At 46.4% G+C, this 18,721-nt stretch overlaps 1 protein-coding gene across 2 annotated transcripts in view; it reads right to left on the bottom strand.

Moving 5' to 3' along the window:
• PTPRJ (protein tyrosine phosphatase, receptor type J) overlaps nucleotides 1-18,721 on the bottom strand; it is a 171,384-nt gene that overhangs the window by 17,801 nt on the left and 134,862 nt on the right. For both annotated transcript variants that reach the window (XM_023509723.1, XM_023509726.1), the window contains exons 7-18: nucleotides 17,395-17,658; nucleotides 14,901-15,158; nucleotides 13,070-13,327; nucleotides 11,770-12,051; nucleotides 9,612-9,902; nucleotides 6,555-6,686; nucleotides 5,060-5,270; nucleotides 4,823-4,947; nucleotides 3,679-3,766; nucleotides 1,834-1,875; nucleotides 1,348-1,356; nucleotides 1,164-1,251 (exon numbers count right to left, since the gene is read on the bottom strand). In XM_023509723.1, the coding sequence (XP_023365491.1) occupies nucleotides 1,164-1,251; nucleotides 1,348-1,356; nucleotides 1,834-1,875; nucleotides 3,679-3,766; nucleotides 4,823-4,947; nucleotides 5,060-5,270; nucleotides 6,555-6,686; nucleotides 9,612-9,902; nucleotides 11,770-12,051; nucleotides 13,070-13,327; nucleotides 14,901-15,158; nucleotides 17,395-17,658 (2,048 nt within the window). The remainder of the gene's footprint in view (nucleotides 1-1,163; nucleotides 1,252-1,347; nucleotides 1,357-1,833; nucleotides 1,876-3,678; nucleotides 3,767-4,822; nucleotides 4,948-5,059; nucleotides 5,271-6,554; nucleotides 6,687-9,611; nucleotides 9,903-11,769; nucleotides 12,052-13,069; nucleotides 13,328-14,900; nucleotides 15,159-17,394; nucleotides 17,659-18,721) is intronic.

Here is an 18,721-nt window from a genome sequence, read left to right as displayed (position 1 = left end):
GAGGGGAGACGGTCATATGAAGATGAAGAGAGAGATCAGAGTGACACTGCCAGGGACACGGAGGGGAGACGGTCATATGAAGATGAAGGCAGAGATCAGAGTGACACTGCCAGGGACACGGAGGGGAGACGGTCATATGAAGATGAAGGCAGAGATCAGAGTGACACTGCCCCACCAAAGAGGCCTGGAGCTGCCGGAGCTGAAGAACCTGGAAGGATCCTCCCCCAGGAATTTAAGAGGGAGTATGGCCCTGCCAACAACTTAATTTGGGGCGTTGGGTCTCTAGAACTATGAGACAGTAAATTTCCATTGTTTTCAGCCACTCTTTGAAAACAACCCTAGGAAACTAATAAAGAGGTTACAAAAAAGGACAATCTGCCTCAAAGGAGCTTACAACATGGAGGAGAAGTGCAGAGGGAGATAATAAATGTCACCACAAGGCAGAATTAAAAGAAAGCTGAATAGAGGTAACAAGCAACATGACAGCAGGTGTAACGAGGCCATCTGAGGAGGTCGGGCATGGTGGCTCACACCTGTAATCCTAGCACTCTGGGAGGCCGAGAAGGGTGGATTGCTGAGCTTATAGGCTGGAGACCAGCCTAAGTAAGAGTGAGACCCTGTGTCTAAAAATTGCCGGGCATTGTGGCAGGCGCCTGCAGTCCCAGCTATTTGGGAGGCTGAGGCAAGAGACTTGCTTGAGCCCAACTTTGAGGTTGCTGTGAGCTGGGACACCATAGCACTCTACCAAGGGCAACAAAGTGAGACTCTGTCTTAAAAAAAAAAAAAAAAAAAAAGGCGATCTGAGGACGCAGAATCCAAGTCCTCCTAATGGCATCCGAGAAAGCCCATGGAGGCAGCAGCATCTGTGCTGGCTGAGTGGTGAGCAGGGTGAGACTCACAGCAGCACAGGTGTGCCCACATCCTGAGTGATCACGGCAGGCCCTGGGCTGGCTGGGGGCAGAGCCTGGGGCTGCTGAGAGGCTGACACTGCCCCAGAAAGTCCTTCCACAGCAGCTACCAAGCCCCAGACCCCTACCTGCCCCTCTGGCTTCTTTCTAGCTCATACAGTTTCCCAGTTATTTGAGTTAACAGTCCCCTAACCTGAATTCCCAGTTTCTATGTCAGTTTTCCAACTTTCAGGAAAAAAACATACATCCACATACCTCGTATTCCTCTGCGAAGCCACAGTTGGAGTCGGCTTGCTGCTTCTTAAAGTAGGCCTCAAAATTCTCCACTCTGATTAACTTGGATCTACACAGACAAAGCATTTGGGTTTTTTACATTCAATGATTTTTCACTCAAAATAAATAAATACAAGTTATTTTAAAAAGTAAACAAGGTACTCACTTTTTAGGTCTTCATCATAGAAAAGAAAAGAAAAAAAAATAAGCAATTAGAATAACTCATTCATTCTCCGGAGATGATAGTAAACATCCTTCCCCCCAAAAAAATCAATAATCTGGGGGGATGAGGGTCTGTGTAACATGATTTACAAATCAGGAAATCTGATTTCTAGATCCTGCTGTGTCAGACCGACTTTATGATAAGTAAGTTCTTCTCTCCTGCTAAAGCTTGATGATCCATTTGATGATTTTAACCACAAAATGTCAATTTATTGGTAGGACAGAAGAACATGACAAAGACGCTAGCTTCAGGAGACTAACAAAGCATAGATTTCCTGCAGAAAACACAGTTAGCAAGACCTTCAAGGGGATCGGGCCAAATGTGTCAATCAGGAAAAATGACAAGTTCCATCAAAAATTCCCTGGACAGTCACTGAACAGACTGGGGGATCGTATGCCTTAAAATAAAGCTCATAACTCAGAGACTTACTTAATTTGAGAAAAGGACACTTCATTGTTCTTTGCATCTTTCCTGTTTGGAAGAAAAGAGACCCATTAGACAAAAAAGGTTCATTCTATATTCCTCCCTTTCACGTATCTACAAAAAACCTTTTCTCCAGGCTTAGCTCACAGATGATCCCAGATCCCGCTCGCTCACACTAACCTCAATGTTCCGAGCAGCAAATGCCAACTATAAATCTGTGAGTCTATTTTCTTTAATATTATCCTCAAAGTATGAAAAAATCAAACTCAACTTTTAGGAAATTTCCTTACTAATCTATATCCACAGAAGTACCTTACTGTCAAGCAAGCCTCATCATTTATACTGTTTTTGAGAAAGCTTTTCTGGTAAGTTAATGCAGTAAGTCAGAAAACATCAGAGCCAATGCTGGCAAGCTGGGGAGGAACCTGCACTCGCCAGCACCAGGGACTAAACTCCACGTTGGTATTGAAAAAAAACATCTTTCTGGAAGGCAATCTGAGAGTGAGCCCCAAAATTGAAAACATGAATCCCCTTGACCCCAGCAGTCGCCTAGCTTGGAATTTAGCCTCAGAAATAATCACGAATGTACCCGAAGATTTAGGCACATTCACGTTAAGTAACTATAGCAAAAAACAAAGAAACCTGAAAACTGAAAATATCCCAGAAATTGGTTAAATAAAGGGTGGCCCTTCCATACAGTTGAACATTCCTCAGATGTTGTAAGATGATAATGAAATGAAGCTGCCCACAGTGTCGTCAGTGAATGAAGCAGACCAGACAGTAACATCGCCAATGCGCATGCATTTGTGTGAGGGGTTTATAATCACATCGGAATATTACGAGTAGTTTTGCCTGGGTACTGCAATCATGGATTACCTCTTTACTTTTGCTCTTCTTTTGTTTGTTTGTTTTTTTTTTTTTTTTAACCGTAAGCATGTATTTACTTTTCTGTTTAACAAAAAACAATGAAGGTGTTTTACCCAGCCACTGACCTCGGCCCCCACCCCACCACCCTGCAAAAATCAGTACCTAATATACAAGGTGGAGCATGAGCCCTGCCCGTCAGCTCAACAGGGCCAGGAGGCCACACATGGAACCATCACAGCCCACGTGCACAACCCCTCACTGGAATGAAGACTTCCCGGCCGTCAGCACCTGACCACACAGGCAACCCAACTAACACACCCCACGAGGTCCGGCAAGAGGGTGCGCAGTGAAGCACGTGGACCAGGTTCAAGTTCCACTTTCACACTTCCTACATGTGGCTTCTCTATCCTTGGAAAGGGGTTCCCAAGCCCTGTCCCACAGAGGCTCATGGATCAAGTAATTCACAGAAAGCACCAATCCAGCACACGGTGAGCCCTGAGAGCAGGGGAGCTATTTGACAACCCCACAGAGTCGTGGTACAGATAAAATAGTAAAGGTAACATGCAAGGTACATACACTGTGTGAAGTTTCTCAGTTTCACAAGGTAGGCACAATTATTACCCCCAATTCATAGGTGGGGACATAAAGGCTAAGCTTCCTAACAGCTAGTCAACGATGGAGGCTGTGTTCAAACTTAGCTAACTCTAAAATGACATCTCTTAATGCTAAACTATGAAAATGGTTTTGGAATGAGAATGTACCCTTTGAAAGTAGCAGTGAACACTGCAGCATGACGTGATGGCCGCAATGGTCGCCCCACAGGAAGTACAGGTGGAAACCTTATTAGCTAGATGGCGAACACCGTGGTGATGAGAACCTGGCACTCACTATACTATCCCTTCCCATTTTGTGAAAGTTTGAAATTACCATAATAAAAAAAGCTTTCTTAATATAAAGTATTATTATTAACTTAAGAAGTATCACCTTTTCTTTCTCCAGAAGATGAAGCCTCCCACAGCCACAATAACCAGGGCACCAAAGATACATCCAAAAACTGCACCACAGATGACACCTGGGACCAAATGAGAGAGGTTGCAAGAGATGCTCACGCAGGACCCCAGGCTGTAGTGTCAGCCAGCGGGGCCTCCACCAAACGGCTTGGGGTGTGGGGCGAGGTGTGTGCACGCACACACGCACACACACACACACACACACACGGGAGGGTTAACTAGCTTTGCACTATTTAAATCTAGCATAAGTTTAGGTCCTAAACTAGTTTTTCACCTAAAACTCAGAAGCTGGTTTCTACACCCCCAGTCAAACACCAACTGCATGATCTTGAAAAGGTCACTATTCCTCTCCAGGTCTGTTTCCTCAAGTACAAATTTCGGAAGCTGGGCTAGGCCACTTAAGTTCATACCTCCTCTGGCTTTTTGAGACCAGCATCCAGGCAGAGATGAGCAGAAGCACCCTCAGCACCCCCCTCAGGCAACATGAACTCCCTTGTTCACTGGGGAAGGGTGTGGGTCTCCCTAAACTTTGCTTCTGGGGCAGGAATTTCTTCCTACACCCAGCAACTCCTGGTTATAAAAGCCACACAGACTAACAAACCAGTTGGTCCATTTGCTCTGGCCTGGAGACAGGTCCCCGAGGCCCCTCTATCACTTAACATCTGTGTGACAAAGGGTAGGAGCAAGGAATCTAAGACCGAAATTTCTGCCCCTAAAGCTACTGTGTGACCCGGGCAAATTACTTCCACTCTCTGGGCCTTAACAGCCTGATTTCTGAAAGGGACCTGGACAAATTCTAGGTGATGCTAATATTCAGGATTCCAGGCACTATGTCACACTGTGTGCTTAGAACATGTAAGTTACCACCCTAAGATAAAGACACTGAATAATGTTTGCAGACTGCAAGACAAGTGACACTTAGAGGAGGAGAGTGTGGCTGGGCGGTGGGACCTCAGAGGAGGAAGGTGAGTCAGCTCGACAGCCCAGGGTCATCTCAAGCGCTGAGAGGGAGACCTGGCCATGCCCACCCTCCCAGGGGCCTGCGGGAGACAAGCAGACAGACGGCCTTCTCTGGACATGGGGAGCAAAAGCCCACGAACTGGTTGTTTTCCCGCTACCTGGATCCTGGGGCAAGAAAACAGCCTCTGAGAAGCGACTGAAGGACACGTAGCTCGCAGCCCCATCAATGAGCCCGTTGTTTTGAGGGAGAAAGGTAATGTTGGTGAAGCCAGCCACACAAACCCTGGGGATGACAAAGCAAAAGGGGCGGCTGAGACGGGTCTGACGCCCCAGACGCACAGAGCTTTGCAGTCCCGAGACTCAGCCCCCGGAGAGCAGGGATGGGGAGGAGTTACCGGTAGGAGCCCAGAGGTTCCAGCTTCCCGTTGTAATAGCCAAACGTGTTCGACTCATTCCCAACATCAATTTCGTATTTCGAGACTTCAGAGGAGCCCGGAGAATGTCCCTTTTCTTCTGTTACTATGAGGTATGTCACATAAGTGTGTGAGGTCCCCTTTTTGAAATCTGCATACGTACACTGCAAGTCACTCGTGGAAGGCCGATCAGCTAAAGCACAGAGAAGGAAAATCAGAAGACAGTGCTGGCTGAGGGAGACTTACATCTCTCCATATCTAAATAATGACACGACGCTGGGTGATAATGACATCAGTGACCGTCTCTCAAGGATCACTCTATGGCTATTTTAAGTGCTTTACTTGTATTAACTCATTTCATCCCCACAATTCTCATCACCTGAGTGTACATGTATTATCCCCATTTCACAGATGAGAAAATGAACGCACAGAAAGCTAACAGGACCTGGCCCCAGGTCACACTGCCTACGAGGTGGAGCTGGATTTCCAACCCAGAGTGTCTGACTCAGAGGCCCTCGGTCTCATCCATCACAGGCTGGCCCCGGTCGGTTTGGCCGCTGTGCGACACTGCCTCCCTCCGCGAGATTTTTTGAAAAGCATCACAGCAAAATGACAAAGAGCTTGAAACACATCCATAATAAAACAGAAAGAGGGATCTCAACCTCACTTTTTGAAACTTTGCTGCAGGTTATCATCCAAGCATATTTCTACCCTCCAGAATCCCCAGTCCCTGACGGTGTGTTTGGTCTCCACCTTCCCACGGGAGATGAGAACGACACCAGAGGAGGGGAGACCGCAGAGGAGGTGCTGCATTACTCACACCTAGTTAAAGAATCGCGTTTTAAATCTAGGCCTTCTGCAAAGCACTCACCCATAAGACACTCTCAAATTATTCCCTTCCTACTACCATGGAGTAGAACAAAGCCCTTTAAGGGAAAGCAGCCTTTAATCCACCTCCTCGTTCAGCTACTGGGATGCTTTGTACAAGTTCCTGGTAACAAATGCAAATCTTTTTCTGTTTTTTGTTAAGAGAAACTCATCCCCTGAGGATGATGGGCGTCTGTGCCTGTGTGTGTGAGAGTAAGTTTGTTAAGACTAATATTCTGCCACCTGAAAGGCCATAGGATGTAAAAGAAAAGAAAAACCTAGATCACGGGCCAGCAAGTTATGGACCACAGGCCAAATTCAGCCACCACCTGTCGTGGTGAATACCAAATGGGAATGGCCTGCTCATTCTTTATCTTTTACAACTTCATCCACAGAGAAGGACAGAGGCTGTGGGGCCTACAAAAATGATGCAAAGAAAGCGTACCAACCCTCAGGCTAATCGCTCCCCCACCCTCTCTGAGTGCCAAGCACGGGCTGCAGCTTATGGAGAGGGAAATATTTACATTGTTAATGTGCCTCAGTTGGCACAGAGACAGCTCCAGTCATAGCATCACTCACAGACTCTTAACCCACAGAGGACCCTCCTTACCATCCCCAGTGGTGAGAATGACAGCGTAGGCTTTGATGGGTCCGTGGCTGGCTTCAAATCCACTGAAACTGACCTTGACTGAATTGTGACTGATGGTTGTAATATTAGGGGATCCATCTGGAGCAAGGGGGTCTGAAATAAAATGAGACAAAGCATGATCACCCAACATCGAAAATCAAAGGAGGAACAAAATGATTAGGCAGAGATGTGCTTCGGTACCCTCCTCAAGATCTGCCTGTTTGGAAGCTGCGTCCTGGCCCCAGAAGCAAGGGGCAGTGAAGGGAACTAGGGACGTGCAGGGACAGTGGACCCTGGGAAGCCGCCAAGCTTGCAGTGACCCCGTCAGTGCATTCAGCCACGTCCCCAGGGTGGATGCCCAGTAACCTTGTTTGACTTTGTTGTTGCTATTGTTGTTTCTAATGCTATATGATTTTTATAGATTTGTTGAAGTATAACTAGAATTCTACAAAAGAGGGAAAAGACTCGTACAATGAAAACTACAAGAGGCTGATGAAAGAAATTAAAGGATGACAGAAATAGGATCGACGCCTGTGGCTCAAGCGGCTAAGGCACCAGCCACAAACACCTGAGCTGGCGAGTTCGAATCCAGCCCAGGCCCGCCAAACAACCATGACGGCTGCAACCAAAAAATAGCCAGGCGTTGTGGCAGGCGCCTGTAGTCCCAGCTACTTGGGAGGCTGAAGCAAGAGAATTGCTTGAACCCAGGAGTTGGAGGTTGTTGTGAGCTACGATGCCATGGTTCTACTGCGAGCAACAAAGTGAGACTTTGTCTCAAAAAAAAAAAAAAAAGAAAGAAAGAAAGAAATGTATACAATATGAACTGATGTCAAAGACTACAAAAAAGAATGCACAAGATCTCATTAATACCTTAAGAAACTATACACAGAAAAAGTCAAATATGGAGTTAAATAAAATGTTATTAATTTTTAATTTCAGTTGTTTCTTTTTACATTTTAATGTGGCTACAAGAAATCTTTAAACCATATATGTATTTCTAGAGGATGGAGCCCCTCTAAACAAGCATCAGCAGCCTCTCAAGTAACTGACGGCAGTGGCTGCCTGGAGGTGCTGTTCCCCGTCTCATGGTCAACTGTGAGCACAGACACCCACATCTCACGGCAGTTCTCTGCCCTGTAGCTGGCCAGAGAGGGCCGCCACCCCACCCTCACCCTAAGACAGGTAGCAGCACCCTAGCTCAGGCAGCACCAAACCCAGAAATCCTCTCCCTCTCGGCTCTTCTCAATCCTGTGCTCCAGGGGCCCCATCATCCTTTTTCTCCATGTGTCCCGGACCCAGCACATGTGGGCTAGAAGACTGTCACTCCCACACTCCCAAACTCAGAGAAAATGCAATTCCACTTCTACGTGACGGGTGGTATTAATACATCTGTATATAAAAATGCATCTGAGGTAAAGGAAGCTACAGCTTACAAAGTGAAGAGAATCATTGCAGGAAATGATCCACGGTCAGTATCCCAACCCTGCCACACAAATTTCAGCTTCCAAAATAATTACCTCTGATGAGCTCCTGTACTCTGCGCCAGGCGCTGTGCTCGGCCCTAGAGACACTGAATCAGACGTGATTTCCCTTCCTCAGGAGTTTATACGCACAAAGTGAGAGGACATCATGAAACAGAACTACAAAGATGTGCACACAATGGTCACTGTTTCTATTATGTTCTAGAGTGCTGCAGAAGCCCAAAGGAGCGCGACCCAGGGCTGGGCACAGCTGGACACTACACAGCTCTGTCTGGTTCCCTTTGAATAGTGCCCCAGGGATCATGCAGCACACACTAAGCAGCTTTACATGGCGGGTCTGACATGGCCTTCAGCTCATATTACCTCATCTAATTTGTACAACAGTCCTTCGAGGTAAGCATTGTTTCCCCTTTTTACAACTAAGAAAAACAAGGCTCAGGGAGGTTAGGTAGCTTTTCTGAAATCACACAGCTGGTAAAAGGTTAAAAAGTCAAATTGAGAATCAAATCCAGGTCTGCCCCCCTAGGTTTAAGTCTCTTTCTACAGAACCCCTTACCCACTTTCCAAGTCAGGTCTCTAAAGTAAAAGGCCCTTTTTTCCTCACTATTGCAATCACTAATTCTTTGGAAACTATTTGAAACATTGTAACGTCCTAAAGAAAATATATCCAGGAGTGGAAAAGCACAAAGTGAGATGGAACCCCCGGGAGGCTGATCTGAGATACAACTTTGACAAAGACAACGGGAGCAAAAGACAAATAAAATGAAGCAAAGAGATAAGAAGTAATCTTTCCAAGAGCAAATACACATATACAACACACACACACACACACACACACACACACACACACGAAAGACAGGCCATGAAAAGATTAGCTTGTAGGATCCCCTGCTCAGTGAATGATTTTCTGTTTCTCAAAACAGCTCAGTAGCTTGTTAATATGAATTATAGGGAAATGTTAGTCTTGACTGAGGATCTCATGATGGCACAAAAAAAGTCTTGCTAAATTTTTAAATATAGTGCTGATATCAACATGGTTACATTTGACACAAAGAAAAAGGGACCCCTCATTTTGAAGCAATCAGAACACACTGAAATATTTGTAAAGTTATACAATGATCAGGACTGACTTCAAAGTATCCAAGAAGGGAAGGAAGGGAAGATACAAATGAACAAATAGGCCAAGTGCCAACAAGTGTTCCACTAGGTGGCAATGGGCCCCTGGGATTCATCATACTACTCTCTACATTTGTGTATAGTGGAACATTTCTATAAAATGCTTTTTTTTAATGCACTAAGGGAGTCATCACTTAAAATGAAATGTGACAATCAGATATTATATAAAGATATATAATGGAAACTTTTACAATGTAAAAAATAAGTCCCTGTTACTCCTCTTACTTCCTTAGACTGAACTTCTATAGAATGGGAAACTAGTCTACGCTAACAAAAGCAAGTATTTTAGGGAAATAAAAAAGTGAACTTCTAGGCCACGCTTACAGACCCAGGGGGCCTGCCTCTCTAGGGTGACCACGGCCCACCCGGCCATGAAGCCCACCTGTGATGCCAGTGACACAGGTGCTTTGGACAGAGACTGCCATCTTCTCACAGGACACGGTGGTGACGCTAATGTTGTACGAGGTAGAAAAATTCAAATACATGACTTCTGTCCTGTACTCGGTGCCATTCTCCGAGAAGCAGCTCTCCAGGCGTGTCACTCTGTACCAAGTCCCGCTGCTGACCTGCAGCTCGAAGCCTTCATTGGCGCCAGGAGGACAGGCCCAGGTGAGAACCAGGGCTGGCTTTCTGGGGATCATGTCACAGTGGAAGGAGGCCACAGATGCGGGAACTAGAAAGGAAGCACAGATAAGGATGAGATGTAGGACCCTCTGCCTTTGCAGACCCTGAAATGTGGGGAGAGGCAGAATCTGGGCACCTCTGTGTTGAGGAGGTAGGAGTGTTATGTGGTGGGAGAGGGAGAGGCTGACCCTAAATCGGGCAACACCAACTATGTGACCTCAGGTCGATCAGCCAACAACTCTAAGACTCAGCTGCAGGACCGTCTGACAGTTAAATCAAACGAGGGGTATCAGTCTCCGAGCAAAGTGCCTGGAAGGGACCAGGGCTCTGTGCGAGGCAGCTGTGTCATACTGTCAGTGGTAGCAACTTCCTGACTTGCACTGTCTCATTTTGAGGCCCTCTTGTCGACCCTTCCGAACAGCTGAGCTTCGTGCTGTCCCATTTTGCAGATGTACCAACGGATTACTTAATTTGCTGAAGATGACGTGGCTGGCAAGGAGTGAAGCCACAAGTGGATCCCAGGTTTTCTAAGTCCACGTTCAGAGCACTGTCTACATGCACCGCATATTGAATGATCAATGGCAAATGGTACCAATTTCTTAAACTTTAAAATGGGTGATATTTGTATCCATCTATTTGTGGGCTAGTTGAGAGCCAACATCAAACTGATGAAGTGGAAATTAATATGCTGCTGAGGATATTATCATTAATTGAATGCCACAGGATTTTAGAACAGAAAAAGCTCTGAAAGGCACTTAGTACAACTCCTGCATTCTCTGCCCAGAGCCTGGAAGGGGTTCCCGCCTGGTACACCCACTGCTACAGCTCCTGTTCCACCCAGCCCCAGCCATACAAACTCAGAGATTTTTTTCTCTTGCTGAAAATAACTGTAGCTAAAGTATCAACATGGAAGCTTCCCTAATACCAAAGATCAGAGCCCAGAGCAGGTGGGATACTGAGTTAGCAAAGGTGACTCAAAGTGGCAGGGAGTTCCTTGGCCACCCCATGTGGAAAGTCACAGGCCATCAAGGTTGCAGCTCCAACACTACCAGGGAGGCTGACCCCGTGGCACCCCCACTTCCCACTCAACCTGAGCACGTGTGAAAGCCTGGTCCGGGGAGGAAGTGACATAGGAGAAGGGGGCAGAGAAGGAGACATGTTCTGGAATGTGGCTGTCGAACAACAGGTGCTATAACCAGAACTGTGAGAAGTGGCCGCAAGTGTCTGCCAAACCTTCCCTGGACCATCTGAAAGCATCCTCAGTTAAACACAAGGCTCTTCCTCTCTTTATCACACTTGGTGGACTGTGAGATAGGTAGAGATCAAGAAGGCTGGAAAGACTAAGCGTCATCTTAACAATATCCTTTCCTTCTCCCTCAATATAGAAGCTGAACCAAGAACTGCATGGCTGGACATCACCTGTGTGCTGGCCCAGCACTGCCGGGGCCTTACCTCCCACCCCGCATGCTCCTGCTCCCGGGGATCCACTCCTGCCCTCAATCCCCAGGCTCTGGCTCTCCCTCCAACACAGCAGACTCCAGCCTTGGGGCCTGTGCACTGCTCCTCTGCCTATAATACTCTCATGCCCTGACATCCACCTCGCTAGCTCCTTCCCTTCTTTCAGATCTTTGCTCAAAAGTCACCTTTTCGTGGAGGCCTCTCCTGAGCACCCTAGAGAAGTATCTCATTTCCTCCTTCCAAAATAAAAGTTCCAAGAAGGCAGGGACTTGTCTGTCTGGCATATTGTAAATGCAGAAATGATGAGGGCATCGGGACAGCACTAATAAGCTGACAGAGTGTCTCAGAGAGCTCGATGTCTATCGGTGCACACCACACAAAACCTAACGAACTACAGATAGTGGAGGACCGACCTACAGGTCAGCACCATCGGGGAAGGGGACCAAGAGGCCACTCACATGTACAGAATGACTGCCACCCAGGTGTCAGTGACTCAGTAACATTCCCCACTTGTGTAAAGATCTCCACTGTGTAAGAAGAGCCAGGCATTAATTCAGTGACTACAAAGTCAGTGGCTCCAATGTTTGTGACCACTTCTCGTGTGTCATTGCTGGAATTGCTGACTCTCTCAATAAGAAGGAGGTAGGAATACGTGGGAGAGGCTTCATCAGAGTTCTTCCAACTTAAGGCTGCTTCTGTGGTAGTTGTGTTTATTTCAATGTTCGACACGTTGTTGGGCCCTTCATTCAAAAAAGAAAAAAAGAAAAGCAATTCTAAGTAAAAGTATAATTAGCTAGAATTCCAGGACTGTTTTAATTACTACATGCAAAAATACCCTGGCTCCTTTTGGACCTCCCACCCAAGTACTAACCAGGTCTGACCCTGCTTAACTTCCAAGGTCAGATGAGATGGGGGTGGGGGGAGGTATGGTCGTAGATCCTGGCTCCTTTTGGAAAGAATGAGTAAACCTACTATTTGCTGGCTCAAAAGACAGAAAACTTCCCCCAAAAGACATTTAGAATACAGATCAAATCCTAACAGAAGAAGTTTTCAGTCCTTTATTAATACTTCAACTTTATCAGCAGAATATATTTTAAGATACAATTTCTAATTTGTTTTTTAAGTCTGACAAATAAAGAGGAAAACATACTGAGTTTCCCCAAAACTACGACACTGTCTTATATTTATTTTTTCTCAGGAAGACACACTAGGGCTTATTTTCAGGGAATGTCTTCCTCTCTGTGCAGAAATGCATAGCACTGCATAGCCATGCCCATCACTAGGTCTTATTATTGGGGTAGGGCTTATATTTAACAAACGCATAGAAATCCTGCTAGAGCTTATTTTGGGGGTAGGTCTTATTTTCGGGGAAACCTGGTACTAAAAATATTATACACTAACATCTTTACCATATACTTAGTTTGAACACTAGCAAACACCTCTCTCACTATTGTAGACAAAGCTCATCACCAAGCAGATCTTCTAATGCTAACACGACAAGGAGTTTGTATTCCCAAGGAATGAACGGTACAGTTCGCCATTGCCAAGGAATAACTTCCAGCTTCTAAAGACAATTTCAAGTTCATGTGGCTTCAATACCAGTGTCCCATGAGGACAACAGAACCTTTGCTAGGGCGACGTTTGCAACTTCAGCAGTTTGCAGATTCAACCCAGAGCCCAAAAACACACCGGCCTCCTCCTCCATCATCTAACCAGTGCCTCCTCCAAGAGAATGCCAGGGCTTAGAAAGGGACTTACGTGTATAGTATGCAGTGTAGCTGTTGTCCCCCGGCACGTGGTCCACCTCAGGATAGATTGTGATGTTATATAACGTGCCTGGGATCAGGCCCAGGAGAGTGATTTCTTTGTGAGAGGTGCTCATTTGGTTAGAGCCATGCTCAGACTGTACATTTAAATGGTAGATGTACTCGGAGGCATTGTCCCCACTCTCCCATGCCAGCTCCATCTCCGTGGTGGTGATTTGGATGGCACGGATGTTAAATACTGCACTGGGGGCTGGTCAGAGGAAATGAAGGAAAATGAAACCTGTTAGTGACCACCATGATGCCCAGGTTCATCTCAAAGTGTCTGTCAGGAGAACTGTCAAACGCAATCACAAGAGACAAATTCCCAACAGAAATGTATACATGCTTGGCTCAGCGCCCTTAGCACAGTGATTATGGCACCAGCCACAAACACAGATGGTGGCAGGTTCAAACCCAGCCCAGGCTAGCTAAACAATAGTAATAACTACAACAACAAAAAAAAAAAAACAGCTGGGCGTTGTAGCGGCGCCCAGACCAGGTAAACAACAATGACAACTGCAACAAAATATAGCCTGGTGTTGTGGTGGGCGCCTGTAGTCCCAGCTACTTGGGAGGCCGAGGCAAGAGAACTGCCTAAGCCCAAGAGTTTGAGGTTGCTGTTAGCTGTGACTCCACGACACTCAACCCAGGGTAACATGGTGAAACTCTATCTCAAAAAAAAAAAAAAAAAAGTGATTTGTAGAGTAATTATAGCAATGCAAACAAAATGTATGAGTAAGGACACAGAGATAAAAATAATTCAGTTGAGTTAGAAGAGTAGAGTTGCATTTGTTTCCCTTCCTTTTTATTGTGGTAAAATATACATACCAAAATATTTACAATTTTAACCATCTGTTCACAATTAATTTAGTGGCATTAAATACACTGGCAATGTTGCATAACTATCACCACTATCTATACCCAGAAGATTTGCATCATCCTCAACTCTGTACCCATAAAACGCAGGTACAAACTCTGTACCTAAAAACAGTAACTCCCCGTTCCCCCTCCCGCAGCCCCCGGTTACCTCAATTCCACTTTCTATCTCTACGCGCCTGCCTGTTCTGGGTGCCTCGTGTAAGTGGAATCACATAGTATTTGTCCTTTTGTGTCTGGTTTGCTGCACTGAGCATAATGCTTTCGAGATCCATCCATGTTGTATGTAGCATGTATCACAATCTCATTCCTTTTTATGGCTAAAAGTATTCTACTGTATGGATGTATCACATTTCATCTACCCATTTGTTTCCTGATGGACCCTTAGCTGTTTCCACCTTTTAGCTATTGTGAATAATGCTACCATGAGCACTGGGGTAAAAATAACTGTTGGAGACCCCACTCTCAATTCTTTTGGATGTGAACCTAGAAGTGGAATTGCTAGATCATACGGTATTTGTTTTCCTTTTTCAAAAGTGCTTTTAATGCTATTAAATGGGTTCTTCCCGATAAGAATGGCAGCTATTCAATAACAAAAGGTAACCTCCTAAGAATCTAGGGCCTTACTATAATCCTTCTTGACTTCCATTCAATGGCCTCATCCCAGGCTACAGGAAGGAGACGCCTTCTCCTCACCAGCACTAAACTATGTTGTAGCTGCACCACATGAAAGTGTCGGTACCCATGGTGGGTAAGCTGTCGATCTCACAGCCAGACAGCAGCCAGGCCACCACCTTGTCACTGTGGGCCCGTTATTAAGCTCACAGAGGCCCTGCTATAAAACAGAGATGACAGTATCCACCCCATGGAGCTGCGTCAACATTTACAAAAGAAGCCTATTTGCCTACCAGTTCTACCGTAAATGGTTTGAGATGGCCCTTGGGTCCCATTTGGTCCTTGTGGAAATATTTCAAAATGGTATTTGGTTCCAGGGTGCAAGCCATCAATGATAACAGTTTGATCAGTGGTTGTTTTCACCCAAGATTCTCCAGCTCCATCCTGGGAGATATTTATCTTAAAGGAATCCGAGTCATTGCTGCTCCAGGCTAAGCCAATTTCCTTTGCGCCAACTGAGGTTACTTGAAAGTTGGAAACTGGACCAGGAGCTGTGGGAAGAAAATAAACACCTGGACTTAGACTCTGTTTCTCCAAGAGACAGGGATGATTACTTCACAAAATAGTTACACTGGAAACTAAATGCAAACTTAGGACACCTGATCTCTCTTTTTCTCTTTTTTGCATCATTACCTAAAACACAAACTCTTCAGAAACTGGTGCTTCTGGCCAAGGAAAGAGCACCCAAGTGCCCAAACCTGGGTGCTTAAGTTGTATAAAGTCCACCACAGGGAATGAGCGGAGGTAGTGAATCCCCACGGTCGAGGGCCCAGGCTCTCCGGGAGAACCTTGGCTGCTCCTGGCTGCTTTATCGTAAACGCATCACTGAGAACTCCAGAGCCTCAGTTCAGAGAGGTGTGGCAGAGGCACTCTGGACTCCCAAAATCCATTCCCTCCTTTTTCCTTCATCACACCCCCAGATTTTTAGCTATGAGTATGGCCGCTGGGAATAAAGACAACATTTCCCAGCCTCCCTGGTAGCTAGATGCAGCCATGTGACTAAGAATGTGAGCAGAAATTTGCAGGACTTCTAGAAATATCCTTAAGGACCAGAGCACGACTTGCAGCCCCTCTCTCTCTTTCTGGAACACAGCTGTGATGATCACAGCTCAGGCTACCAACACTGTGGCAGTGGCTTCAGCTTCCTGATCCCAGGTCACAGGTGAGAACATGACATTCCTGAATCCAGCAACTGCAGCAGAGGCTACTGATTCCTCACTCCACTGTCGCTGGCTCTCCAGGGCAGTCAGTTCTGCAGCCTTAGGATGGGAGTCCTTTCTGGGAACCAATCCTAACACCTGCTCCTCAGCAATTATGGGCTAAATTGTGCCCTCCTCCCCAAATTCATTCTAAGGAGAGGAGGTGAGGACACAGACCTAAGGACAACCATGTGAAGACAGCCATCTACAAACCAAGAGGACAGGCTCAGAAGAAACCAAACCCACTGTTACCTCTACCTCCATCTTCCAGCCTCTGGAACAGTGAGGAAAACATATTTCTATTGTTTCAGTCACCCAGTCTGTGGTACTTGTTACAGCAGCTGTAGCAAACTAATACACTAGTCCTTCCACTGACCCTATAAACTCTCAAAGGACAACCCCTTTTGGCTTAAAATAGCTCATAGTTTCTGTTTCTTGCCACTGAGCCCTGACTAACACTCTACCATTCCCAATCTTCCCTAGCCCTGGGCTTCTATTATAGGAGAAAGAAATAAAATCATCTTGTTTAAGCCATTGATGATACCTTGGGAGGTGGAAGAGAAGGGGTTGTTGTAACAGGAAAAAAGTAAAAGGTAAAGAAATGAAAACAGACTTTATCCCCCCCCCCCCAAAAGCTTTCTAAGGAAGCATACGTAAAGCACCTATAAGGTAAAGCAAGCTTAGAGGATGAGCCTTATAGGCACCCTGGGTTAAATTTCCTGCTCACCAGTTGCTAGCTCTATGGCCCTGGGCAAACTGTTTCAGCTGAGCTGGGCTCTCATTTTCTCATCTGTAAAAGGGGGACCCTAAGACCCATCACGGAAGCCACAGCTATGTGTTTAGAGCCCCTAGCCCTGTGCACAGCTGCTGTCTATACTAATGATGAGTAGTAAAGTCAGTGTGATACTACTATACCCTAGTACACCATTATTGTCTTATTTTACACCATCAGCCTTCTTCAGAACAGAAAGTTTCTTATTTGCTTCCAAACATCTTATCCTTCAGGGACATTTAGCAAACAAAGGATGAGACATACGGCTGTGCCAGTGTGTCACTAGAATGTCAGCATCCAAGGGACATGAATATACAGGCTCTTTTTTTCTCCCTATATTAATTCCCTCCAGGTCTGAACCACACTACAATGGTCATTACAAGCACAGGCCACAGTCAAAACAGACGAGAGGTTTAGCCTCACCTCTGTCACTTACCAGGTGTGACACCTGCCTACATTACCTCCTGGCCTTGGCTTCCTCGTCTACAAAACAAAGCCAGCACCAACCACATCACAGGGTCAAACAGTGCATGGAAAACATGTCACATGGAGCTCAGCACGTGGCTAGGATCACCAATATGAACCAAGGATCACCATTATTATTTCACATGCCCTGAAGGAGGTTAGAGCCCCTCTGGACTCCACGCTGGGCTATGCATTCTCAGAGGGCAGGGTCAGAGCTTCTCCGGTCTGTATCTGAACCTGGCACATAGGAGGCTGGCAAGAAAGGTTAGCTAGAACAGCATGTGAACTCACGGGTGTACACTTGGAGGGAGCCCGGCATGCCCCTGGTGTCACCTAGGAGGGGATACACCGTGATGTTGTAGAGGGTACTCGAGGTGAGTCCGGGGATGACGGCCTGCATCTCACTGATGTTGACAGATAGGAAACTCGTCTCCGTAGCCACGACTATCTCATAGGTATACACAGAGGATGACTCATTATCAGTGATTTTCCAGGTCAGGGTCAAGCTTGTGGCACTGATGTTCACGACTGTGACGTCAAAAACCTGACTAGCATCTGTGAGGACAGAAGAAGAATTAAAAATAACTAGGACAGCAGGGAAAGAGAGAGACAGAAGTTGTCATCGGGGCATGTCACCAAGGCTGAGAAACTCTTGGGGTCGTTCCTTTCTCCTCCTCCACACCATCTAACCATCCCGGAAAGGTGTGTGGTTCCCAGACAAAGTCCAGCATCTCCGGCCAGTGAAGAAACTAGCTGGCCCACCACACCTGCACAGCTACTCGTTGTCCTTTTAGAGTTGACTTCAGAGATACAAAGAACTCGTAAACAATAACGTGGACCCTATGTGTGCTTTGCCCTCGGTGCTAGGGGGACCCAGAAAAGCCCCCAAGCATAAATCCATCTGAAAATGAACACTAAACATGATCAATTAAAATTGCAGACTTCAAGCACGAGGCAGATTTGGGTTCCAAGCCTAGTTCTGCTTCAATAGCCAGCTGGGCCCCAGGAAAACCAATTAAGCTCAGTTTCCTCATCTATAAAAATCAGGACAGCAACCCTAAGCTCAAGAAATGATAGCATGAGAGTGCTAGGTATTAGTCTCGTGCTCACCCCACACTCCCGATGTGCCCTCTGTCCTCCTCTCACCTGCAGTGGCCATGAGGCTACCCCGCACATGGCATTACCAAGAGGCCTTACCACATGTCTGTGACCGGGTCCCACAAGCCAGTGAGGTGGACAGGCACCAGAGGCCCAGGGGAAGTGGGCAGCATCCTCCTTCATCGCCTCCCACTCTGGGCCATGGGTCCTGACACGGCTGCGTCGCCCACTCTCCCCCACTCTCCCCTTGTCCTCCCCTCACCTGCCAGACCTAGCAGGACCTTCTGCCACAACTAGCCTTGGGGGCCTCAGCAGCCTTCATGGCTTCCTAATGCTGCCCCACCTAACTAGTCTCTTGAAAGATGTGAGGTTTTCTCTATGTGTGTGTATGTCTTGTAATGGACTGAATGTGTGTCTCCCAAAATTCCTATGTTGAAATCCTAACCCCCAAGGAGATGGTAGCAGGAGGTGGGGCCTGTGGGGGGTAATTCAGGAATTACCGCCCTCAAGGGAGCACTCA

Source organism: Otolemur garnettii, unplaced genomic scaffold, assembly GCF_000181295.1.
Source record: "Otolemur garnettii isolate 467f Iridium unplaced genomic scaffold, OtoGar3 scaffold00001, whole genome shotgun sequence".
NCBI classification, from domain to species: domain Eukaryota; kingdom Metazoa; phylum Chordata; class Mammalia; order Primates; family Galagidae; genus Otolemur; species Otolemur garnettii.
The sequence above is the reverse complement of the archived record's forward strand: the minus strand, read 5'-3'. Positions and strand labels throughout refer to the sequence as shown.